The following is a 24,757-nucleotide window of genomic DNA, read 5'->3' on the forward strand; positions in this document are numbered from 1 at the left end:
GAATATATGGTTGAAGGCATAGAATGAGAGTACACTCACAAGTGATATCATTTGATTTCTGGATAAAGGCATATGTCAGTCGAGCGGCACTGATGCCGCATGTCCTAGATCATTTACATTTAGCTGAGATTGGCATGTCCAGGGAAAGTAGTTAGACGAACAGAATTCCAATCGAGAATAGAATACATAGGGCGACCTTGTTCCTCATAGTTGTGTGGAGTCGAATAATTACCGAAACCGGGAGTACAAACACCGCAAAATCGGTGACTAGGTTTGATATCGTTATATAGTATATCATGGCAGTTGCGTTGAGGCAGTTTTGGGGAAGGCGGGGATTCCAAAAAGACTGTAACGGCCGGCAGATCAAGCAGAGAGGAAGCTCGATTGTGATGAGCCACAAAACGATGAAGGTAGCAACTGCCACAACGATCTTCCGGAACGTTTTAGCTATGAAGATCCGATAGTACAGTGCGAGGATGCTTAGTTTGATGCCGGCGAGTGCAAAATTGTACAAGTGACTGGTAATATATTCACCCTGTTTCCTCGCCCCATCAGCTTATCAGTATATATTGAAGACGCAAGTTAAACTCTTCTCACCAGTAGCACGCTTTGTAAATCATCATATTTCACTGTCGAAATATGCCTCCCCAATCCATGAGGGACCTCTGCGTAGAGCAACACTCAGTCAACAAGAGTGATATACTAGGTAGTCGAGGGATAGGCCGCACCGAGAGCTAGTAACACTACACAGAGAGCAACCGCAACGACCTACCACTCGAATAGTCAGCCCTAATCTAGAGAATCATTATGAAAGTGACGGAGACGAAACAAACCGTGACAAAGATAATGATATAGTCATCCAGGAAGAACTTGTCTTCTGCAGGCCAGACGAGCTTCACGAATATTCGTGTTACCGTCGAGAGCAGTATCAAGCATATGGCCACAGCAAGACCCCAAATGGCTTCACTTACTCGAGGCTGGTTCGTCTCGTTTGCCGTCACCATATCTCTTCCCCAAGCGACCGAGTCTCGCAGCAGTGATAAGCAGAGGTTCCAGGTTTTGATGGCAAGGAACACACTGGTTATTTGGACAGGGATGCGATTGTGTGGAAGAACCCCAACCTTGGTGGGGGATATTGATGAACCTCTTCCAACTTCCCGCGATTAGGGCATTCTCAACAAAGTACACAAAAGTTGGTGATGATCATAGTCGTAGGTCTCACAGCTGGCCAGAATGCCACGGGTATACGCGACAAACGAACGACAAGGATCCAGTCCATGACGCTACGATGACAGTAGATTTTGAAAACGATTACCCATGGCACCTGCTGCCTTTTCAAGCGCAAGTGCCACACTCCGATCGCGTTAGTCTGAATTTGGCCAAGTAAGGGCCGCTTTCGGGGCGATTCGCGGTATGATTGGCTGTGGCACGCCCTGAAAACTTGGCGGCCTGGACTTGGCTCTCGATCCGTGCCCACCACTTCCGCTTTTCGGTGTGTCCACGCATTCCCGGTTCGGAATCCTGATCCCGCAGGACTGTTGACTCCTGTAGGTTGAGCTTTCTGCGGTGGCCGGCCGTACGGGAAATCGGATTTCCTCGCAATTATCGGGCTAATTTGAAGAATCAGGCTAAGATTAGGGCAGTTACGAATATTATTCGCAGAGAATTCGGAATGCGAATAATTTATTCGCAATTTTCTTTCAATAACCAGTAGCGAGTTATATATTTCCCTCTCCTTCCCATCTCTCTCTTATTAGGTTACGATTTGCATAGTAAAAGTGCCCTACAACAAGAGACACCACGAGCTTGGCTTGTCTGTATGATTCCGATAGCTCTCATTCGTCTAAATGCATACTAGTCTATACCGATTCAGCTCGCTTTGACATCTGTAAACAAACCCAGCTTAGCCGTATCGCGTCACAAAACGCATTTGATTTCAGCGTGCAACGAGTCATGGTGAAATACCGGAAATCTCCTCAGGTTCTCGAGGGAAGAGATCTGACGAGGGGACTTGATCCTGCTCACCATTTTCCCTCTCATTCATTTCATCCGCACCCTTTGCCATCTACCTCTTACAGTACATAACAAAGGCTGTAGAGGACTAAGCCTGGTAGGCCAATATTGATCTTGTTAGTGTTTTCTCATGGCTCCTGCTCACTACTATCACTACTATTAGTTCTTGGCGTCTGCTGGTTCATGCTAACGCAGATCTCCAGGGCTTCGATCGTGTGTCGATGTGAGTAACAGCGTCAATTATATCTCTCAGCCTCAAGAACTCGAACCATTCCAGAATATTTTGCAGGACGAAAATTCACGCGCATATCTAGTCTTATGTACGGACAGGTTTGAGGATAAGGGGTTTCTGCCTAAGGAGTGTTAGTGGGAACTGTCAGGCCGACAAAAACAACCAGCACGGCCGAGTATGCAGCCGTGCTCGACAGCACGTCCTTTAACCCATCAAGAAAAAAGGCCATCAGCAGGCCAAATATGGTCACGAATACTGTTGTTGAAACCAGGGCCGTGTAGAGCGTTCCGTGGAGGACTACCAGCCACATCGGCGCTATGAGGAAGATGCCGCCTACAGCGGCTACGCCTAGCCGTTGTCGAAAGCCTCTGATCCAGTCCCGCCGAAGGTTTCCGTCTCTTGTACCACTAATAGGCCTCGGGTGTCTGACGGACGACTCCCACTTGATGATGGGCTTTGCCCAGTGCAGCGGGTCTGCTTCATCCTCCTTGTCTCTCATAGCAACGTGGAGCATGAGGCGATCTATATATCGCTCGCCAGTTACGATGAACGGGTCTTGGGTCTGCAAGGTGTGTTTTCCCATGTAGTCATAATCTTGCAGAGCTTGGACTATTATGGAACCGCATCAGTAGATGTCAAGGAGCATATAGTTGCTTCAGGCTAATATTGACTTACCATACTGTCTCAGGTCTTCAGCCCACTCTGGAGGCTCCATAGCATCATATCTAAGGTCGATTGCATGCTGCATTAACTTGTGTTGGAGTTGTCGTAAGCGCAAGCGCTGTAGCTCAGCGAAGTTGATCCTGTAACTCTTCTCAGTTTCTTCCAGTTGTTTATGAATTGTACCGGTCACTCCTTGAGGTAATTGGCTGCTGAGTCTCAGTTGTGACTGTTCTGCGACAGCTTTGCTAGTATGACCTTTTCCAGGTCCTTTCTGACTGTTGTCTGAGTCATTATTGGTCCCATGCTTTTGGCCAAATAGTACGTTAAACCAAGAGCCGCCAGGTTTGGAGATCTTTGTGATGAGATTGGGACGATGATGGTCGATAATCCAAGAAGGGTCATGGAAGTCCAGAAGGTCGTGCGTAGCATGTCCTCCGTGATTGCCTTCGAGATCAGACTCCCGCTGAGCCCGATAGAACATAATGCACGGTTCCTTCCAGCGTTGGATTTGATAGCCTAACGAAGGTAGCTACAACACTCCAGAGTGATCACGTAGAAAGCAAGTACGTGCTTTTGGAAGAGGGAGCTGAAATTTAGGGTAGCATTTCCTCTCTGCGTGGGTAAGCCTCACACTATGCAGATGGTATGGGCCACGTCACTAATGCAGCAGCCTTTGCTCAAGAAGGGTCTCGAATGGGTACGAATGCGCCACGTCAGGGGTTTGTAAGCGACAGCAACGAGTGCAGGCAATGTCACTCACTCTTGGCCCGAGCCGTAGACAGGACATTAACAAAAGATTATTTATAAACAAGCCAGTAATCACATTCGGATAATGCAAAGGGTGAGCCTATTGGATGACTGACTGACTTGACCTCGTGACCGCAGCTTGGAGCCTCGCCGAATACATTAAGCCCCCTCCCCCGATCCCAGTTGCAAGGTTGCAGGCTCTTCTCAATTTTGACTCTACTGCCATCGAGCCGTCAGACGTTTTGGTCAAGTCAATCTCTCTAGCGACCGAGTCAATGGGGACCAAAATACTCAGGTTGAATGCCACCGTCTCTGATGGCCGCATTATTGTTTCTTTCTCATACCCGCCCTCGGCTGAACGCTATAAAAAATATCTGGAGAAACCTGAGAGCTCCTACGACGATAACCACAAATGGAGATCCACTATATCCGGGGGGCAGGTTTCCATGGACCTGCCCGCAGGCATAACCTTTGAGTTTCCCAGCGGATCTAAGGATGCCGTTCTGGCCTTTGCAGACGAGGCGAAAGCGACAATATGGGAAGAAAAGATGATATTGTGGGAAAAGAGTGCGAACCAGGAAGGGACAAAGCGAAGCATTTCACGATCGTTGACAGTTGAACGCCTTAATGAAAAACTGGGCTTGCTAAGAAACTCATCGGAGTTTTCCCACGTTTCTTTTGCCTGCTCCAATTATGGATATCAGCTCGGGCAAATTCATGGACATATGACTCTCCCCGCCGCCCCTTGGACGAAGTTCAAGGGGGGCAAAGATTAGATGATTTATCTCACAGAGATTAACTAAGGTTAATTGGGCTTTCGCGGGTCTCGCCAGACATATATAGTGTTGGCTGGCATGTGTAATGCTAGAAATCAAGATTTTATCTGTAAACAAAGGTCGTACGGCTCAAACTCGGGGAAGTGGTGAAGACAAGCTCTCACTCCCGCTTTCCGCCCGTTGGCATTCCGTTGAGCGGTCTTCCTGGACTAGCCTTTCAACACAAAGACCCTCCTAATGCTGGAGGTTGTTGCTAGAATCTGGAAATTAGGCATAGACACATAGCCATCTCGTCCATGTACATACAGATCAGGTTTTTCGAGCAGGTGATCGCAGTCCTTCTAGCATCGGTGGCGATATACTTATCTCCAATCAATACGATTAGGGGGATGACCGCTTCCGAACTGTCGCAAGTTCCTGCGAATATTTCCGATCGTCCTACATTCAGCTGCGTCAGCCATTTGAGATGGTTGGTAGTGATGGGCTCAGTATGTTATCATGAATGAACCGTAGCTTTGCAGGGGTAGTCTCGGTGTCATATTTTGCAGACACTCTTCAGCAATTCTCGAGGCGGTGGTGCTACTAAAAAGAGGACGCCTCAGCCTGACAAGTCGACGGGCATGTCGGCTGGTGTGGAGGGAGCAACAGAGGTCGGAGTTGTATAGGAGTTTCACATAGGATACAATTATATACTCCATTACGTCCATAATCGTTCTAGGTAAAGAATGGAGCTATTCTCAGAAACTTGTGATCGAGGACTTTGCCAAATATAGATTACGGTTTGTTATGATACGGGTTGACAAACCATCTGTGTGTGTGAATTGGGGAACCTGTTTTCGACTCCGACTGTATGAGAACGGCACTCGTAGTACACCCCGACCCCGGGGCTACTTTCACAGCCCCTACGGTACCTGAAAGGCGTAAGCGTATATCCCGAACCGGTATGGTATCCCCTCCTCTGTTAACTTGCACTTTTTAGGGTGGTTTCATTAGTGGAAGATTTCATCTAATATTATTGGTCGATATACTATTGGCTATAGGGGCCCACTAGCCACTACGCGTGATTTTATCCACGCGTACCCTATCATAACAATCCCCTATACTAATCCTCATACTAATCGGTTAATCAATTAATCAATCAATCTATCCATCTATCCATCTATCTATCAACATGGAAAGAACAACGAGTTTCCTAACACTCTCGTATTCCCCCATGTTATTCTGAGATTTTATCAATCTTTTTCCTTGACATACTGCTATGTACCCAAAGTTATAAATACTGCCTGTTTCCCTAGTTAAATGTCATAAGTTTGACACCATTTCCACTCACGAATAGAACTCAAAGCAATTCTGATAAAACTGTGTTGACCCTCCACTGTTCAACCTGTTCGCTGCCGACCCACCTCTATTGCACTTTCGTCTCTCTTCCATAATCGTGGTATTCGATCGACCTGTGTGCGCCTCTAAGCACACCCCAGGGTTTATGCACACGGCGTAAATCCGACACGTATTTTAGAGTGTAAGATATACTATATATAGCTAGATCGCTAGGTATTTATTCTATATAGATATATAGTCTGTAGGTTATATATAGGAAGTCTTAGAACAATAGAGAAATATCCTATCTACTAAGCGCTAATCACAGGATATATCGGATACCACCCTTTTGTAGGATAAAGTATATATATCGTGTTATAGGTCTAATTCAATAACTCGAGTTTAAGCACAGAAGCCGTTTTTCTATGTTACTTTCTCCTCCTACGTACTTTCGGCGGGGTTGCTAAATAGTATTAAAAATATATAGAGGGGCCTTAACTAAGCGCCTAGGTATTGCCTAACACACAAGAGACTATAGTTTTCCTTAGGGGAAAATCGTGGTCTTTTGTATATTCAAAAATTAAAACTGCCCTTTACACACTTTAGCTTTTTCTTGTTATCAGAGTATTCCTATAAGAGCTTACGTTTCCGATGCTTTTTACCTTTATCGCTCCCCCAAATAACAAGGTAATCACTCGCAATAGCTGCTATAAATCCAACCCGATCTAATTACTCTTCCTTAAAGAGCAAATTGATACGCCAAAAACAATACCGTCGCAAAACAAGTTTGATAAAAAAGGCATACGAATATAGTAAGATGTGTAACGCAGATATATGCGTGGGTATTCGTTTCCGGGAGACGGGTCAGGTACATATTTTGTCTGTAGATACTTCAGGATTTTGGACTTTCCTTACTTCACAATTAGTATGTAGCAGAGTCTTCCTCTAGGGAAAGAAAGCTAACTTGTTAGGGCTCCTATTACCCAACGCCAAGGTTAATTACAGACCGAGACCTATAGACAAAGGAAGGCACAACTGTCACTACTGCGGGATGAGGATTTCAAACCGCAAATACTGCGGGTCAGCCTATCCATATATATGTTATTAGTCTTCATTTTCCCCGTTATATTCCATAAAATGTCTTGAAGATGGTTGGTGCGTACTTTGATCCCATATTCGCAATGCTAGACCCACGGTGACTCGAGTGCCTTCCTCCGCCCGGCCACTTTTCGGCTCGGTTTTCCCCATTGTAGTTGAGATGGGGCGTTTTTGCCCTTGATCCGCAACCTCACACGTCAATCGGTTAGTCGATCGTCGAACCTCGGCGCCTCCAGCTGCTTTCACATTTCGCTTCTGTACCATCGCGGCTGTACAGGGGCTTTTAATGGGTGCAAGGCTCCGGCGAGGGTGTTGGCAGCCTTGGATGATGATGTTCGGGCCATTTTAGGACCGAGAATGACCGAGATGTTGCTTCGATGATTAGTGACGCTATTACAGGAAGTGGCTCCTATGATGCGTGATCAACGGAACGCAACCTGTCGCGTGAGGAAGGCATCTCTGCTGAACTCAGACGATCTGAACGATTGACAAAAAGAGATAGCTTGACGACGATGTTCAAAATCCAGAGAGGCAGCTTTCCTTGTGGTAGCTTACAGAAGGGGGAAAAGTGTGGTCGGCCCTACGATCTCGCCGATTCAGAGAAGCAGCTTTCCTTGTGATGGATTGGCAAGAGGCCCTGCCCACGAAGGGTTCTCTCAAATCTTTCGCGGCACGCCACGGTTTCCCTCTTACTTTACTAAAGTAGCGTCTAGAGACGTTATACAGTACAAAACTCGGCCTCACACGGCTGTTGTCAAGGTACGTACATCTCAGTTTCTGTTAAAACACGATTACCAGTCGCCAGTATCCGCCTCCTAGCGCTCTTTACCGTGGGCCACATCATGGTATCTGTAAATGCATGGTTACCATGCGCCAGAGTCCGCCTCCTGACTCTTTTCGCCGTGGGCCACATCACGGTGTCTTGGAATGAGGTAGGATGGTCAGCAGATCTCTAATCTCTAATAAACTAAGTAGGTGGTCGCCTGTGGTTCTAAATACTCACCTTGGACAGCCGCTTTGATATGGAGAAACTAATCGAAATTCTATTCTTATCCGTGCGCCACTCACTATTTCTAGAAAGCGTGTATTCTACGCGGCCACACCTCTCACCCGGCTTCTACTTCCGCGGCTTCACGATTTAGCTCTTTAGAAAAAGAAAAATAACGGGCACATCGAGTACACGCTCTTAATAAATCATAAGCAGGCGGGAGAAGAAAGCAGAAGTATTACAGCTGTATTCTCTATCGAGGAAGTTCACTTGAGCTCTATCAAGGGAGATGTTTCAACGTATAATAGGGGTCACCCAAGAAGCACGGAGAGGGACGCTATACTTAGAAAGTGGAGCGGTACTCTACATTCGCGATCTAGGGCCACTAACTCTATACCACCTCAATCCTCAAAAGTACGAGTCATCGGTTAATAAGATACGCCGCTCAGACACCATCAGCACTCACGGGTCCCGCAGGATGGCCTCGGCCAGCCAACCAAGCCCTCAGCAAAAATGACTGCACAGCAATATCCCCCAAATGTTGTGCAAGATCAACCGGCGTGTTCCCTTCATAGTCCATCATCGTCATATCGGCGCCCTTCTCAAGTAGCTTCCTCACTTTGACAAGTCGATTGTCTTTTGCTTCCACAACATAATGCAATGGTGTGCGTCCCCAGCCGTCCCGCACATTCAGATTGTAACCATCCACTACGAAACGCTCCAACCAGAGATGCCATGGGCCTTGTGCGTGGTATTTCCATGTCATAAGTTCCTTGAGCATCGTCACTTTTAATGGCTCTTCCAGTGACTCGTCTCGCTCTGGTATCCCCTGGGGCAGTGACTTGCGGAAGAAATGGTATATCTTGTCGCGTTCCGAGTCAATGCTAGGATCGAGCGAGTTGATGTCTACACTAGTCAGTCAGCCCACATGCATCACTGTTTGACCCTCGCCTCGCCAACAAGGCTTGGGGAGAGACTGGGAATGGCCTTGTTCCAGTACCCAACACATCCGGAATATTCTCCGTCTGCGCAACGGACACGCACGACAGAAACTCCTTCGCATACGCCGTGGCAACGGCAGCTGCATAAGCCTGCCAGTCATTGTTTTTATGCGAATCCGCATAATCGCTAATCCCCCGAACTACCAAACATGGAAACCCATCCATCAATCCGGCCGCCTCCATTTCAAAACTCAGCACATCTTGCCCAAGCTGCCCTGAAAGCCGGTCGCGCACAGCAGCCGACTTAACCACCTGATTCCCAGATGCAATCAGTCCGTAGTGGACGACTGGGTCTGTGCTGTCCCGTTGTGGTCTGGCAACCACCCTACTTCGATCACAGCCTCGACATGACCGTGCGCCGGCCCCAGCGTCGACATGATGGTCGTACAGAGACTCGAACAACAAGTCCTCCTTGCTGGCTGGGTACGCGAATTGCGTCATGCCGGGATACCTCTGCAGCATGCCCCCCAAAAACTCCGGAATACGACTAATTCCCATAAGGTGATTCGACTGGAGCTCCGAGACAGCCGTGAGCACCACATTAGGCGGCTTATTGAGCACACCCATGCGCAGAAACATCCCATCCCTCACAGCCTTGCCGTAGTCATACTGCACGACGCCCCCGAATTTGCCCTGCGGGTTACTCACGACGACATCGCCCAGTCTGACGTCGTTTTCTGGGGAGGGGACGCCGCCGCCAATGCCCACCATTAATCCGAAGCGGATGCGCGAGAAAGTCGAGAGCATCTGAGTTGCGACTGTTGCTGCAGAGGTTGTGCCAGATATGCCGGAGGGGAGACAGGCGATGACGACGTTGTGGTGAAAGATCTCGCCTAGGACGTAGGTGTTGTGGTCTTGCGGGAGTTGCGGTAGTTTAGGGTGGGTTTTGTCGAGCATGGCTTTTGCGCATGCCATTTCGAGGGGGAGGGCATTAATCCAGCCGATTGTGTAGTCATTGCGTGTGAGAGTCATTTTGCCCCTCTACTCTTGATGAAGTTGATGGTAGGGAAGCAGCTGTGAGGGTGAAGCGCTAAAGCGCCCGCTTTATCTGGGCGCGTAGCTACGGCGTACTATAGGGGCAGCTTCCCAAGTCCCCCAAAACCCTTGGCTAGCAATTTTCAAACTGCCAGAATCTCGATTTCTGCCCTTCTTTGTCCCACACAATCTACCATAAAATCTACCGTACTGCAAAGGCTGGTCTAGGAAAAACTCTGAACAAAAGGCTAAAGAGCAGAGCGTGGAATTGCGAGAGACATATCTTCACATCTCCAACTTTGAGTCGTACCACCTTGTCTATGTTGATGAATCTGGATGTAATAAGCGGATCGGGTTCCGACGGACAGGCTGGTTACCACTCGGTGTACTCGGCACCAAACAAGTGGCATAGTTCTACCGCGACGAGAGATATCAAATTTTACCTGCGTATTCTCAAGATGACATCGTGCTGTCTCGCGTCTTTCGCGGCTCCACGGATGCCTCTGTGTTTGAGGACCTTTGTCGACGAGCTTCTTCACCATTGTGGAAGATGGCCGGAGCCGAAGTCTGTCCTGATCATGGATAATGCATCATTCCACCACTCCGGGCGGATTTCACAGATGTGCGCTGATGCGGGAGTGAAATTTGTCTACTTTGATACCATGAAATTTGTGAGCAGTTTGGTGGGCGGTAGAGCCTTGGCACGGGCGCGGTGTGATGAGTGGGTCTCAAGGGGTGTGGGGACTTTTTGCGTAGGCACTGTACAAACCCGCAACGCACAGACCCACGATGATCTGGCTCAGCCAACGCAAAAACGGAGGAACACTACCCGTGGCACTGACCACCCAATCCCGGTAGAAAGTCACCCCATTTCCTTCTAATCTACTCTCTTCGCCAGCCACCACCATGGCTAATTCTTATTCTGAAGAGGAAGACCGCATTATTAGTGCCTCAGAAGCCTATAGAAGTAAAAAAAAAAAAATAAGAAAACTTTTGGTATTAGCGCCCCGATCCTGTCATGCTAGCACCTATCGTGTTCCTTGCTGCAGAAGCCACAGTCTCTTACGAAGTCGAGTAATGTGCAACCACACATCTAGGCCCGGAACACATAATTGGGTGCTGACCTGTACATTGCGGGCCTCTGCCGTGCTTCTTGCATGGATCCCATTAATGGTGAACTGCTACCCAATGAAGGTTCGCATGAGGCGAAACAAGCCCACAGCAACATCACTTTTTATTGTTTGGTCTCCTGGGTTCCTCGATTGCCTTCAAAACCTCATTTCTTAAGTTATCCCGGCCAATCTTAATACCACTCCGGTTATTGTAATCATTGTGATCATTAACGAAAGCAGCCAAGAAGCACTGCAGCTGCACCTCGAGTCCATCCAAGCTGGCCATAACCAGTGCATGGATCCCATCTCGCAGATCGTCGTTTTCGAACTCAAGAGGGCTTCGCTCACTAAATGGACGGCGAATCGGACTGGTGTGGGCGAAGGGGGGGCAGGGGAAGTATAAGGAGAGATTGGACAGGAAGGAGAAGGCTGCGGAGGCGGGTTAACTATGGGGAGCGAGAGTGTTCTTTCCTTGGTTCTGGTGGGAGTGGTTTGTGCTAATGGAATCTAACTGGTGACTCCGTTACCGGGAATACCTATGGCGAGAATAACGGTCGACTGAGGAAGTTGAGGTGCAAGTATATGGAGTAGATTATGGACACCTCGCGTGACGGTGCACTGGATGGGAGTAGGGTAATTATAAGATAAGGTACGAAGAAAGTGAACTGAGATGAAGGTAGTGGTAGTTCACAAGTCCGCATGTTTGATAAGCCCAGAATGTAATAGTTGAATTCAAGTCTCGACGATTCCATCGCCGATAGGTTAAGAGTATAACCCGAAGAGTGTAACTGCCTAGGCTTTGCAATGACCACCAGAGTGCATAGTGTGAGGACCGTGGCCATGGCTATGTTCTAGGGGTGATTTGGTGGTCTTCGCCTCCGCGATGGTGCCGGTAGTCGTAGAAACGATGGAATCCGTGGAGCTGTTCACAGTGGGAGAAGTTGACGGTGTTGTTCTCGAAATAGCGGTAACAGAGGGCGATGGTATAACGGCCGAAGTTGAAGACACGGGGCTACTGGATGCGAGCACCTGAGACGTTGCTGTCATGCCCTGCTTCAAGACCTCAAGGTCCGACTCCTCCAAGCGGTAGAGCAGCGTTCCCCAACCGACACCGTCATAATGACCCGAGCCTTCACCATACCCTATGCCCTTCTCATAACCGCCGAAATACTCCAGGGTGTTGTTGAGGTATGCCTTAGTCCACGGAGCTTCGAGCTCCTTAATCTGTACGTAGTGCGCGTACATAAGTTCCCAGGTCGGGCGGGTTGCACCGCGGCTGGCAGAGCTGATATCGGTATAGCTCACTATGCCGTTGGTGTAGGGTTCGAAAGGGACGTCGTGTCCAAGGTTGTATCGAGCAAAGTACTCCGCGCTAGATGAGATATGCAGTTAGTTTACTGATCAGACCGCGGACAAAAAGGTCGCATACCCGCGAAGTATCAAACTATCATTAAGAGCGAAAAGATCTTCCCCCTGATTCCACGCCTGCTGTCCAATGGCCGCGAGAAGCTGCTGATCCAGCGCAGAGTGTCCCTGATCGCGACCTGATTCCTGACCCTGGCCCAGCAGCGTTCCAGTCCCTGGTTCATCAACAAGATTGCTAATGGCATTGCCGATAGCACCATTCCCATCCCCATTCTTGAAATAATCAATCGCAAAGTCCCAGGCGGTCTGGTTCTCCGTCATGACACTAATCGCCTGGACGGACGCGACCTGCGCGAGTTCCCAGTTGGCAAAGAAATGACGCACGTTATGCTCAGACCCCTCTTCATGGTTGAGGAACCGGAAATTCAACGGAAGGATGACGTTAACGGCCATATCAACAAAGGCATCCCAGCCATTCTGCACAAAGGGCGCGTAATCGCGTAGCAGCTCAGCTGCATTCGCGAGCTCGTACCCCTGCAGGCCCGCGGAGAGGTAACGGTCATCCCCACCTGAGAATGTAGTCAGGGTGTTGCCCCAGGCTGTTAGAATCGCGGAGGCGGCTTTTGCATATTCTTCTTCCCGAGTCACGCGCCAGCGTAGAGCCAGGTTGAAGGCAGCCGCAGCATCGTGCCAGAGGACGTCGCCATTTGTGGACCGATCGATGTCGGACACGGCATTCGGCGAGTAGGAGCTGCTGGAGAAGGAGAGGGATTCGAAGTATGCCCAGGAGCTTACCCAGGGCTCTTTCTGCGCCGCGAGTTTGGCTTGGACGCGGGCGATGTCCGAGTCTGTGACCAGCAGACCTGGGTGGGTCCAGGCAGAGGCATGCAAGCTCAAGGCCAAAACTGAGCAAATGAAAGGAAGGCGCATGATTAATGAGCGACTAAGTGAGAAAAGACCGATCAACGGTTGAGAGATTGTCAGTTTGCACAACAAACAGGAGCAGGGTCGTAGGGTTGCCAAATAATCGAACTAGAAGAGCTATCCCATGACCCCAGTTTGGTATAAAAACATCGCCTGTCCGACATATCTCCGGGGGAAATTGCAGGGTTGTTGCGAAATCACAGCAAAAGGGGTGGAAAAACATAATAGAAACAGCGTCCATACTCGGATAATTCGGCCAATAAATAACCGACAGACCTGCCATGCCGTGTTTCACCATCTGCGGCGAATGATATCCGTGAAAAACGGCAAAATCTCGCTTTTGGTCAATCTATTTCCTGCCATGTCCTACTTTTACCATATTCCACATGCCAGCTATATTCGAATCGCCTAATGCATAATACTACATTACATATTTATTAGAACTAAAGTAGAATTAAGACCAGAGAAGAATCCCTTGCGTGCTGGAAATTCCACTATCTTCCGAATTTGCGTGCTCTTATACGAAGTGAAGCAAGCCAATTTTTTCCGGAGCGTGCACGGACATCCGGGTTTATTACTTCCCTTACTGTCACTACGTACGTTCGTTTCAACTCCATGCAGTGGCCGTTCATTAATATTTGGAACACAGTACTCCGTTCTGAGTACTTCCGCCCACTGGCAGAAGGATAGGTGGGGCAGATAGTTACCATGTTCCAAATACTAATGAACACTGACTGTACTCCGTACACCGTGCGGGCCGTGTCACCAGTGCCCTGAAACAAAGCAACGGAGGAAAGGGCCAAACCGTGGGGCCACACATCGCTCTCATTGGCGCGGGTACTTGGCAATGCATGTAATGCTTACCTACCCATCATGTATTTGCCTTTGCCCTGACGCGAGGAACGAAGTAAAGGGGGTTATTACCCTGGGCTGCGGCATTCCTTCCATTCCTTCGCTGGCTCCCAACTGCCAGATTCTCTCAGATCTGGACGGTGATTGGTGCGTTCTCTTGCCAAGAAATCCTCCTTATTCGCTACTGCTAATTATAATCTCACGTGTCACTATCTCCTTTCGCTCGTTTTAGCGCTACAGCGTGTAGAGTGGCGTCACCAGTATATTACAACTTGTAATCTTGAGGTATTTGCGCGGGTAAAAAGAAGGGGGGATTTCGACGCCCTATGAGGGGCCGCCCAAGCGTGGGCGAAGCCCCAGCGAACCTCCACCGAAAGCTTGGCGGCTTACCAGTGTCCTGGTAGCCTGAGGCACCGGCATTTGTGGATAACCTTATATCAGGTATATCGTAACAGTACCAGACATACTCCGTACACTCCAGGGTTTCAAACCTATGGAACCCCCGGTACGTGTGGGTCCATGTTCCACAGCAGCGGGTTCCACCTTTTAGATGAGTCAGCACCCGTAGCGCCGACTTTATTTCTTCCAGGACCGGGCTTGTGCTTGTGGGCCTGGTGGAACCTTCCTGCTTTTGCGCCTTCTTTCTTTTCTTTCTTTACTTCTCATCGTCTCTCGGGTCCCTTGACGACTCAAACTACTCTCTCTTCATCCCCTACCCTGAGCACTCAGGAAAACAAAAACACCTTTCTTTGACATTTTCTGCTTCGCTCAACTTTCCTTTTTTAAACACTATCCTACAACATCAGCAATCATCACGGTTCTTGCTGAGAGATCCTGGCAAGAGATCTGGTTTCGCTCTGTGCTGAATCTCCATGTTCCTACTTGCTCGGACATCGCTACGTAATCGCCTACTTCGCTTCGCCTCACCCAAGTCAAGGATGTGGGTCCTACTAGACGGTCACTAGAGGAAGAAGCCGGAGACCAGCCCGAGGCCGCAGCCGAAACCCTCACCAAGCAACCCCAAACTGAGCCAGGCATTCATCTTTAGTCGGCCAGAAAGTCTCACCATGCTGCTCTGGAGAAACTACCCCCGGAGCTCCGCCTTCAGATACTGTCCAAACTAAATTCCAAGAGCTTGAGAACCTTCGTTCTTACCTCGCGTGTGTACTATGAGCAGTTCTCTATGGACCGCAAGTCACTACTCTTCAATTCTTTCATGCAGGATCTGGGTGGTGCGGCTCATGATGCTCAGATGGCCTATCATTCCTGTACCAAAGACTACCTTCATGCGCGCAGCAAGGAATCCGTGGCCCAGTTTCTACGGTCATATCTTAAGTACCGTTCCTCAACTCCGTGGTCAAGTCCCCATGGGATGTCCTCCGATGGTACAACTTCCGATAATCGGCGTCCAAGCACGATATTCACCCTGGACGACGTCCATTCTATGATCAAATTTCACAACTCTGTTGTTGAACCTCTTGCGCGGCATTTTGCCAACTGGGCATTGCAAAACTTCTCGGAGTTCCCTGGGACTCATGCCTGCTTTGACCCTCTCACTCACACCGAGCAATCCCATATTTCCGGGCCCTCTACCGGTTTCAAATTTGTGCCAACCTATTTGGCTTCCGTCGGGGAATTGATGGGGAGTGGGGGGATTCTCCTGACTTCAACGGTATTTACATCCTCATATCACTCGAGACAATGTTTGAGCCATGGGAGATTGAGGAGCTTACATGCATCACTCTATTTTTTGAAAGCCGCTACAAAGAGATTTTTCGAAGCGTTCGATCGGGCCTTGACAAGGACAGCCCCGGGAACGAGCGATCAGACACATCATATGACCCATTTGACTACGAAGACGACTGTATGTATGACTCCATTGCTTTGCATACCCGGCTAACTTCTGGATTTAGTGGAAGAGTACACGAGTGGGGTTCTTTCATAGGGTCTAAATGGGTTGAACACCCTCTTAGTCCAGTCGCGGCTGTACGCGACATCTCAATTTACCGCATGCCCGGGTTTTTCTTAGGGACCGGGTCGTCTGATGCCTTTGGCCTAGATACTCTCGATTACGGAATGGTCGATGGATGTGAAGAGTGGCTGTTCAAAGAACATCGGCGTGACCCATTGCCCTTCCGGGGTGACCGGACAATGGAACCGAACGGCATGTATCCACCCGTCGCATGGACCCTCCTATGGTTGGAAACTTACTGCAACCGAGTCGGAGTCTAGGTTTCAGAGGACATACAGCGCTAGGGTTATGTCTTCTGGGACTGGCGTAGAATCACGTGCATGGGTGCGGAGAAGGTGCTTGAGAAACAATGGAAGAGGCGTGACGACCAGGACGACCCGAGAAGAAACCTGGATTCGGAGGGACATGTGATTCCTGGGACCGATGCTGACTGCTGTGCCCTTGGGATTTCTCCTGTAAAGAAGCCTAAGTCTGGGTTCTTGGCATGAACACACATTGAATTATTCCAGACGATCCCCAGCCCTTCCACGACCTCCGTGGAGATCCGTGAGGTCGCGAGACAAAATGGGTCCGAGTGTTGGGAGCCGTTTCCCACAGAATGCATGGACCATTCACTCCCTTCATGCTCTAGTTAAATTTCTTATCTTCCAGTTCTTAAATGTACAAGTATCCTCCGGTATCTTTCTATGGAGTAGTCTCCTATTAGAACCCGTAGACAAGTATAAGGACCCCGAATGACATCAGCCCCCCGCCCCCACCCAATCAACATCCCACTTCCACCCATCGAAATAAACTCCCCGCTTCACTCTTCCAACCCAACCCAACCCAAACCCAACACCGACAACAATTCCCCCTTCACGAAAACACCACACACAAGATGTCCTGGTTCCAAAAGAACTTCACCCTCCCCTCCCGCAGCCGCGGCTCCTACCTAATCACCGACACCGTCCTCTCCGAACTCCCCGAGATCCGCGACTACAAGGTCGGCATGTTGAACCTGTTCGTGCAACATACGAGCTGTGCGCTATCGCTGAATGAGAATTGGGATGATGATGTGCGGGCTGATATGAGTGATGCGCTTGATCGCATTGCGCCGTATGATCGGAAGGGAAATTTGTATCGTCATTCTGCGGAGGGGGAGGATGATATGCCGGTGAGTTCCTTTTTTGGATATCTTGTTTTGGTGGTTGGAGTGGATTGATGATGACTGCTGCTATTGTGAGGAGCTTTTGGGAACGAGATGCTAATTCTTTGGTTTCTGTTAGGCTCATATCAAGTCTGCACTTATTGGTGCTTCGGTGAATATTCCCATCTCCAATGGTCGTTTGGCGACTGGGACCTGGCAAGGAATCTGGTACCTCGAGTTCCGGACCAGTCGACACACGCGCAAGGTTGTTGCGACCATCCAGGGTGAAAAGGAGTGACTCGGTGATGAAGCGAGAGAGCATTTATAACGAAGGAGATGCGGTTGAAGATGCGATTGAGGGTATATTTCTTTTTTCTTGGGTTACGGACATACAAAGGCCAACTGGGTTCATATATGGCGGCGCTGGTAAGAACACAGCCACACGTATCATTGCCAACCACAACGGCAGAACCACTACCCAATTGGACTCGGGGAGATGGTTCAAGTAGATAGGTAGAGTCATCCCACAGGCTCGACACAACACAAAACACTTAGAACCCTTCACTTCACCACGCAGCGGGCGAACGACAGATCCATTGATCGATATTTCTGTACACGGCCTCGGGCCCAAAAACCAAAATAACATACGCAAAGGGGAAGATCAACGCCGACAAAAGGAATCTGATGCTAGGTCTTGTCTACCGCTGCTCTAGAGCACCATCCGTGACGCGCTGGCTCTCGTTCACCTCGGCGGGGTCATTGGTGGGCTCGAGGGGGTAGCTGGTGGCGGGGAGGGACTCGAGGTAGGTGCGGTGCTGCTCGTGGGCCTGTAAATAGAAGATGTTAGTTAATTGGGCAGAGTAGGTGTATCTTGCAGGAGGGGGTGCGTACGAAGGGAACACCGCAGTATCCGCAGGTCGCGATCTCGGCCTTGTCGGTGTTGATGAAGACCTTAGGGTGGCCGAGGGGACCACCGCCACCGTCACAGCTGACGACTCGGGACTTTGTCCAGCGGACGGGCTGCTTGTGAATGAGCTCAATGGCAGCCATTGGGCGGGGCTAGATGATCAATTGGTTAGTTTCTTGATGTTTCTGTCCCCCGCAGCTCGGACAAAGGATTCCTAGCTCGGCACTTCACAGGATCAACCCACCTGAACCTCCATGATGGTCTGCTCGAAGCGAGGGCCAACCATGGCCTGCTCGCGAGGCTGCTGGCTAGCAGCCCAGGTAGTAGCACGGTTGGGCGCTTGGAGGCTGCGAATGCGCTCCGCCTTGGCGGGGGACTCCTCCATGGAACCATCCCAGGGGGCATGACGATCGGTCAATCCGACATTGGTCGCAGAGACATTGGGCTTAACCGCGGGCGGGTTCGGGTCATTGGCCTGGATGCGGTTCTCGGAAAGCCGGGGCACGGTGGAGGAGTAGGCGCGGACGGCGAGAGGGCGGAACGAGGCCAGGACCGTGAGGCGACGACTGCAGGACATCATGGTGGGCGAATTGAGTCCTGTCGAAGAGGCGGGGAGTCGCGGTGGGGGAGGACAGACGTGGATGAGGTTCGAAGGTCGCAGGTTCCCTAAGGAACTGAATAATCCGCGAGGTGTGGTTTGGTGGATTCTCACCGCCTCCCATTTGCGGGTTGGCCCGCGCAGCTGGTCGGTTTTTCTGCCGTTGGAGTTTCTGGATTGACGACTTTAGAATATTTAGAGACTTTTGCGCTCGACTTGAGCTTGATTATATTTCATACGCCCATCATGTCGGAGTCTTCTCCCAAGGCTGCGAAGGCCGATAAGAGCATGTCTTCCCGTCTGTTGACCATGAAGGTATGTTTATCACAAATGTATTAGCGCTGCGACTTCAAGCTAACTTCTTTACAGTTCATGCAGCGCGCTGCTGCTTCTGCTGCGACGAAAGAACCACAGAGCCCAGATGCCGAGGACGGCAAGCGCACACCGAAGAGAGTCAGGCTTTCTACCGAACCAAATAGTCCCAGTACTCCTCAATCCGATCTGGAAGCTATTGCCGCAGCCCTGGCGGCGGAAGAAGACAAGCGACGAGAGGCTGTTGCGCGGCAAGCAGCTGAAGCTGGAGAGTCAGAATGGGTGTTGGATGTCCCCGCTACAAACTACACTCCACAGCCAATCGTTCTTACAGCCGACTCGCTGGATGCTGAGGGTGATGTCCCGCAGGGTGGTCGTCGCGCATACGGAAACTTTATGCGCAAGAAGCCCGTTGTGAGTTCTTTTCCGGAAGAGTATATACGAACATCTCCCGCTAATTCTTACAAGGTGCCTGTCGTTGAGACAAAACCCGGCGAGAAGAACACCGACGGAGGTGACTTTGATGAAGAGGAGGAGGAACAGAAGATCCCGGCCCACATCGCAGCCGACCCCGAGCGCGTTAAGGCCTGGATGGCGGAAGCCCGAGAGAAGGCATTGGCCAGGGACGCCTATCGCAAGGCCCAACGTGACAAGATAGAGAGGAAACGACTCAACAACATCACCAGTATTTCTGGTGGAGGCCAAGCTGGATCTCCGAGAATGGGAGCTCCATCTCATTCATTGAAAAAGAAGAAGCGCAAGTTCTAAGCGGTTGTCTTTTGGATCACCTGCTATCTGCGTTTTGGTACTGCAGAGATCGTGGGTGGTCTACTCATCTCAATATTGGCGTTTCATCTGGAGCATGGGTTGGCGTTGGAGTACTTGGACAGGGCAATTTGAAGCTGTCAATGCATATGCGAGCACAAAATTATGATTTCATTTTGATCAATACTAGGGGAAATTCGACCATAAAAGCTGTATGATGTTCTATAACAATAGAGAAACTCAATTCTAGTCAATCCATTTCAAACAATAATCACAAAAGGTATATCTCTCATCCATCCCAATCACAACTTCGCCTTCTCCTCCCTCTTCCTCTTCTCCCACCCCTTCTGCGTCGCAAAATTCACCACCAAATTCCACGCCGCAACCCCCATCCCCACCGGCGGCGCAATCAACAACGTCCAAGCCCACCACCTCGGACTCGACGCCTCAATACTCGCCATCGCCCCCTTTACAGCAGCCTCCAACTGCACCTTATCCGCATCATTCCAAACCACCACACCGCGCGAAGTCGCCGTACCACGGAACTCCGCCTGCGCCGCTTTAGTCCGTACATCACCCTGGCTGCGGACTCGGTTCTCCGCATCCTCGGCTGTAAGGTGGGCGTCTCGCGCGCGGAGACGGGCCATCTGTACGGCTGGATCTTGGACGCCGACGACTATCACCGTGCCGCAGATGAGATCCATACCGCTTTCGAAGAGCAAAGGCACGTCGAGGACGATCGCCCATTGGCCGCGGATGTAATAGTAGATGAGTGATTTGTAGACTTCCCACCGCACGGCGGGGTGGATGATTCTGTTCAGTACCTGGCGATCGCGTTTGCGTTCCTCGGTATCACCGAAGACGCGGCGACCCAGGGCGGGTCGGTTTAGCGGTTTGCCATGTGGGGAGGGGTTGGGTGTGTCTTCGAGGAGGAGATCGGGTGTGCTGGGGCCGAAGTAGTTGACGATGGCTTTGTAGCCGGCTGTGCCTGGTTCGACGACTTTGCGGGCGAGAATGTCCGCGTCGATTATGGGGAGGGAGTAGGGTGGGGAAGAGAGGATGGTTGAGACGGTGGATTTGCCCGTGGCTATGGAGCCGGTGAGGCCGATGATGAGCATTTTGGTTGTGTTTCTGCGTAGACGGGTGCAGTCGAGGTGGGTATAGGTGTATCTCCTTGCTGGAGAGTGGAAGGGGGAAGAAGTGAAGTTTTGGCGATGACGCTGGTGGAATTGCGGGGAGATCCACTTTGACTACCTCGGCCCGTTCTGGAGAATGATGAACCAACTAACAGGATCTTCGTTGAACATAAACAAAGCATAGGCATTACTAGCTTGATATTAAGCTTCAAGGTCTGACTATATACGGTACTCGTACAAGTAAATCGCTTTCAAATATGCGAAATGGTTTTCCAGATCTTGCTTCTCTGGATTGGTGCAGCTCCCTGGTCTCGGCCGTTCCTGTATTCCAAGCTCGAATTGCAAGTCAGTCGCAGAGCATCGAGAGCAACGCATACTGAGTCTTGCCAGGCTATAGAATGGAGTTAGACAGCTCTATGGCCAAGGGTGCAGGTTCATGGAGAGCCGGCTCTTGCGGGCTTTTGTTCGGGTCATTAGTGCTTTGCACCATTTTCTTCTCTTCCGAGAATCCTTCACATGGTCATCATGGTATCGTCACTCTCAGGATTCGGGTAGGCCATGAGTGGGGTCCTGGGGTTGACCGTTCCACCCAAGATACGGCCAGCCCTTTGGTAGCGGCGAGTATGGGGGCAGAACGTAACGATCATCGCAGGCATTCGGTCCAGGGCAGTTCAAATTGCACAAGCCAAAGACATTGCAGTAGCATTCCTGGGCATTCGGACAATGGACTGGCTCCTTGCCAAAGATCACTGCGAGGGTAGATGTTAGTGGATGAGCCCATTTAGAGGAAGATAAGCAGTTGTACATACTATGCCAGGAGTACTCCATGATCCGCCCACTCATCTCGTCCTTCAATTCCGTTTCAGTAAGCCACTTGCGGTAGAACTCATAATCACTCTTGGGTCGCATCAATACTCGGTCACGAGTCACACCGAACTGGGCGCAACATGATACGCCAACTTCCTCGGGGACTGGTGTATCGGGGAATAGCTGCACGAAGGCATGTTTGAAGTACTCGCCCGCGTGTACGTCTTCACGGTGGATGTCACTAAGAGGGTGAATCTCCACCGGGCAGCCAAGGGTCCAGACACATCGTAGATTCACATATCCTTCTTTTTGGAGGTAAGAGGTTTGGAAGTTGCGCAGCATGGGGACACCGTCGTAGTAGGGGTCGTCGTTGTGCCATTGGTAGCGCGTAGAGTGGATAAAAAGCATTATATCGGGGAGGTTTTCGTAATTGTCAATGATGTATCTGCAAGGAAAGCGAAAGACTATGTTAGCAAGCTTGACATTCAAAACACAACAGCTTGTCCGAATCGGGTTCGAGCTCGAGACTCACGTCAAATACACCATCGACTCGCGCCCCTTGTTGCGCGCAACGGTCAACGGAGCATTCTTATCGTCCACCACGTAGATACTCCGGGACCAATCTTGGAAATACTCGGCCAGCCAGGAGGTATCGTCACTCTTCATGCTGGCCACGATCATATCCTTGTGTCGCCGGACCACAGGACGAGCCAGCTCGCCTGCAGCTTTGGGTGATGTGACTGATTCGGGTTTATGCGCATATTTGTCGGGTTGGTCATGATATGTGGAATGGGAAGATTCATTGCCGGCGAAAAAGATAAAGTAAATGGCGAGGACGATGCCGATCGTGAGGAAGATAGCTTTCACGCGATTGCGACGACGGGGACTCTGGGGTCCGCTTGGGGCGAACAGCATGGTGATAACAGGGAATGGTGGCAGGCACGGAGCTGTCACCGGGGATCAGACATCGAGCAGAGCTTTGAAGGAGCTAGAGTCGCATAATTCTGGTCCGTTGTGATGTTGAAGGAGTCGAGCAGGGGGAAGGTCGAAGCGCGGGGAGTTCAGCTAGGTCGCACTGCAGCCTGGCGGTCGGAGGTTCGAGGGCGGCGAGTACGCGCAAGTAGATTGTATACTCGGGGTCTGTCAGATTATGCAATTGATCGAACAGACGAGAAGCATTCGAGTAATCATGAAAATATCCAGGAGGGAGTCTGGCGGGTCAAATGTTCAAGTTGCTTGCAGTTGTCTCTTCAAAACCGTAATCACATGACACGCTAATCATATCATAGCTCTCTCTGTCCAAAGACTTAATAACGCCACAATATGAACTATGAACTATGAAACATGATTAGTTCAGCTATGCGCTTATGCATTGTTGAATATCCAGAAATTACATCCCCCTCTCCTGGTAAAACCACCTTGGCGTCGTCCGAATGTGCTCCTCCTAACCAAGTACCTGCAAACACCCACGCCACTTACAAGATGATAATCTATATGAGACGTAGCAGGAAAAGATGCACGACATCACAAATAGCCAATGTCGCAGCACAAATTGGGAGATTTCTGTCACTAATATACACATAAAGAGAACCTCCAGCTATCTAGAAAGCTCTTCTGATCAAAGCATACCGATCAACGGAACGTGGCTCTCCACAGCCTTCTTCCCCAGCCAAAGAACAGAATACTTCGGCCCAACAGACGGCCAAAGGCCATCGGCAGTCCAAATTTGAACCATGTCAAAGGTTTGAAGAGGGCAGTACCTGGCACAACTATCGCATTATCACCTCCATCGACAACCGACTTGGGCTTGTTGCTCCTGGAGTGGGTAAATGCATCAACGGCCTCTTGAATGATTTCGACCGTTAATCCAGGTTGACTTAGAAAAGGCGAATGGCTCGTTCGCAGCTCTCGATGCTTCACACTAGCCCCCATTTCTCTCGCCATACCAACTGACATCCGCTGGGCCAGCACTGGTATTCCTCGATCCTCCGTAGTCCCGATGTACCAAGACGGCACATCTTTCCACCCGGCATACGTGTACTCGCCGCCTTCGAACAACGCCTTCAGACTCTGACTCGTCAGCTGGGAGATCCAGTAATTGGCCTCTTCCTCTGGCAGATCGTGATAGAAGAGTTCCCGTGGTGAAGTAACAAGCTCGGCGTAGCCAGTTTCCTTATTCACTCGCCAGGCAGGCGGCGGACGACCGAAGAATGGATCCATAAAGGATAGCCCAGACAAGGTGAAGCCAGAGGCTATGAGAATTAGGCCAATGACGTATCCTGATTGACTGTTATCAGCGCCATTTGGCTTTGTGAAGCCTTTGATCGCGCTGTTTCCCACCATGCCGCCATATGAGTGCGCAATAACAACGACATTGCGCCCGTTACTTGTCTCGACGGAAATCGCATCCCGGGCTACATCTAGATCATCTTTGAAACTCGCTTCGGGATTATAGGCTGTTGATGGAAGAGACACAGCGACACATCTGAACTTGGGTTGCAGGAGCTTAATGATCGGGTCATAGCATATCGGCCGATGCCAGGAGCCTGGTATGAAGATAAGGGTCGGTGGACTTGACATGACAAGATTTCAATAATTCCAGTGACCTTTGATCGGTTGTAAGAAATGCGATAAAATTGATCACGTAGAAAGTTGATGACAAGACACAGCTCATGGAGTCTCATCGAGGGTTGTCGTTCAGAAGATCCCGACCAACACAAAATGGGGTATGTTATAGCACGTGACTGTAAGCATCTATCCAATTGTGTCGCACGTCTGTATTCGCTCCCTTTCCCATTCAGCCAATAAAGCTGCTTTGTGGCAGCATATTTGTCTGGTAACCTAATTTGGAGATCTAAGAGCCCAGCGCATCATGTGATAAACCTGGAAAGGTTGAAATTGTTTATCTAATATTTCCCGATATGGAAGGCAGGAACATACTATACGGAATAATCCCGTAGGTAAAACCTCTTTGAAAAGTTGTGAAGTCAAACCAAATACGTTTCACGAAATCTTCGACCCAGCAGTGAGCCCAAAGCGGTTTCACTTGAATATTTACTTCACACTTCATA

General features: G+C 50.0%; 11 protein-coding genes across 11 annotated transcripts; 4 read left to right on the top strand and 7 right to left on the bottom strand.

The window, feature by feature from the left end:
- Positions 1-2,366: 2,366 nt before the first annotated feature.
- On the bottom strand, positions 2,367-3,389 carry N7473_004142 (uncharacterized protein; the record flags this gene model as incomplete). The annotated part of the gene is made up of 2 exons (XM_057150082.1): positions 2,367-2,854; positions 2,921-3,389. 2 exons carry the CDS (start codon positions 3,387-3,389, stop codon positions 2,367-2,369), a joined length of 957 nt encoding a protein of 318 aa, XP_057013736.1.
- A 153-nt stretch (positions 3,390-3,542) lies between these two features.
- Positions 3,543-4,431, top strand: N7473_004143 (uncharacterized protein; the record flags this gene model as incomplete). The annotated part of the gene is made up of 2 exons (XM_057150083.1): positions 3,543-3,627; positions 3,794-4,431. The coding sequence occupies 2 exons, from the start codon at positions 3,543-3,545 to the stop codon at positions 4,429-4,431; spliced, it is 723 nt and encodes a 240-aa protein (XP_057013737.1).
- Positions 4,432-8,279: 3,848 nt separating this feature from the next.
- Positions 8,280-9,807, bottom strand: N7473_004144 (5'-methylthioadenosine/S-adenosylhomocysteine nucleosidase family protein; the record flags this gene model as incomplete). The annotated part of the gene is made up of 2 exons (XM_057150084.1): positions 8,280-8,740; positions 8,835-9,807. 2 exons carry the CDS (start codon positions 9,805-9,807, stop codon positions 8,280-8,282), a joined length of 1,434 nt encoding a protein of 477 aa, XP_057013738.1.
- Positions 9,808-11,714: 1,907 nt separating this feature from the next.
- Positions 11,715-13,217, bottom strand: N7473_004145 (uncharacterized protein; the record flags this gene model as incomplete). The annotated part of the gene is made up of 2 exons (XM_057150085.1): positions 11,715-12,294; positions 12,352-13,217. 2 exons carry the CDS (start codon positions 13,215-13,217, stop codon positions 11,715-11,717), a joined length of 1,446 nt encoding a protein of 481 aa, XP_057013739.1.
- Positions 13,218-14,733: 1,516 nt separating this feature from the next.
- On the top strand, positions 14,734-16,295 carry N7473_004146 (uncharacterized protein; the record flags this gene model as incomplete). Its single annotated transcript, XM_057150086.1, has 3 exons — positions 14,734-15,927; positions 15,977-15,983; positions 16,037-16,295. Exons 1-3 carry the CDS (start codon positions 15,765-15,767, stop codon positions 16,293-16,295), a joined length of 429 nt encoding a protein of 142 aa, XP_057013740.1. The 5' UTR covers positions 14,734-15,764.
- Positions 16,296-16,912: 617 nt separating this feature from the next.
- N7473_004147 (YjbQ family protein) lies at positions 16,913-17,459 on the top strand (the record flags this gene model as incomplete). Its single annotated transcript, XM_057150087.1, has 2 exons — positions 16,913-17,188; positions 17,301-17,459. The coding sequence occupies 2 exons, from the start codon at positions 16,913-16,915 to the stop codon at positions 17,457-17,459; spliced, it is 435 nt and encodes a 144-aa protein (XP_057013741.1).
- Positions 17,460-17,859: 400 nt separating this feature from the next.
- N7473_004148 (zinc-finger domain-containing protein) lies at positions 17,860-18,648 on the bottom strand (the record flags this gene model as incomplete). Its single annotated transcript, XM_057150088.1, has 3 exons — positions 17,860-17,988; positions 18,053-18,220; positions 18,313-18,648. 3 exons carry the CDS (start codon positions 18,646-18,648, stop codon positions 17,860-17,862), a joined length of 633 nt encoding a protein of 210 aa, XP_057013742.1.
- A 264-nt stretch (positions 18,649-18,912) lies between these two features.
- N7473_004149 (uncharacterized protein) lies at positions 18,913-19,746 on the top strand (the record flags this gene model as incomplete). The annotated part of the gene is made up of 3 exons (XM_057150089.1): positions 18,913-18,981; positions 19,036-19,392; positions 19,447-19,746. 3 exons carry the CDS (start codon positions 18,913-18,915, stop codon positions 19,744-19,746), a joined length of 726 nt encoding a protein of 241 aa, XP_057013743.1.
- Positions 19,747-20,045: 299 nt separating this feature from the next.
- On the bottom strand, positions 20,046-20,861 carry N7473_004150 (putative dephospho-CoA kinase; the record flags this gene model as incomplete). The annotated part of the gene is made up of 1 exon (XM_057150090.1): positions 20,046-20,861. One exon carries the CDS (start codon positions 20,859-20,861, stop codon positions 20,046-20,048), a length of 816 nt encoding a protein of 271 aa, XP_057013744.1.
- A 558-nt stretch (positions 20,862-21,419) lies between these two features.
- Positions 21,420-22,601, bottom strand: N7473_004151 (DUF3431 domain-containing protein; the record flags this gene model as incomplete). Its single annotated transcript, XM_057150091.1, has 3 exons — positions 21,420-21,628; positions 21,689-22,131; positions 22,219-22,601. The coding sequence occupies 3 exons, from the start codon at positions 22,599-22,601 to the stop codon at positions 21,420-21,422; spliced, it is 1,035 nt and encodes a 344-aa protein (XP_057013745.1).
- A 947-nt stretch (positions 22,602-23,548) lies between these two features.
- Positions 23,549-24,266, bottom strand: N7473_004152 (alpha/beta hydrolase; the record flags this gene model as incomplete). Its single annotated transcript, XM_057150092.1, has 2 exons — positions 23,549-23,562; positions 23,633-24,266. 2 exons carry the CDS (start codon positions 24,264-24,266, stop codon positions 23,549-23,551), a joined length of 648 nt encoding a protein of 215 aa, XP_057013746.1.
- Between the last annotated feature and the right edge of the window lie 491 nt (positions 24,267-24,757).

Source organism: Penicillium subrubescens (assembly GCF_028828155.1).
Source record: "Penicillium subrubescens strain IBT 31985 chromosome Unknown utg000002l_segment0_segment0, whole genome shotgun sequence".
Taxonomy (NCBI): Eukaryota; Fungi; Ascomycota; class Eurotiomycetes; order Eurotiales; family Aspergillaceae; genus Penicillium; species Penicillium subrubescens.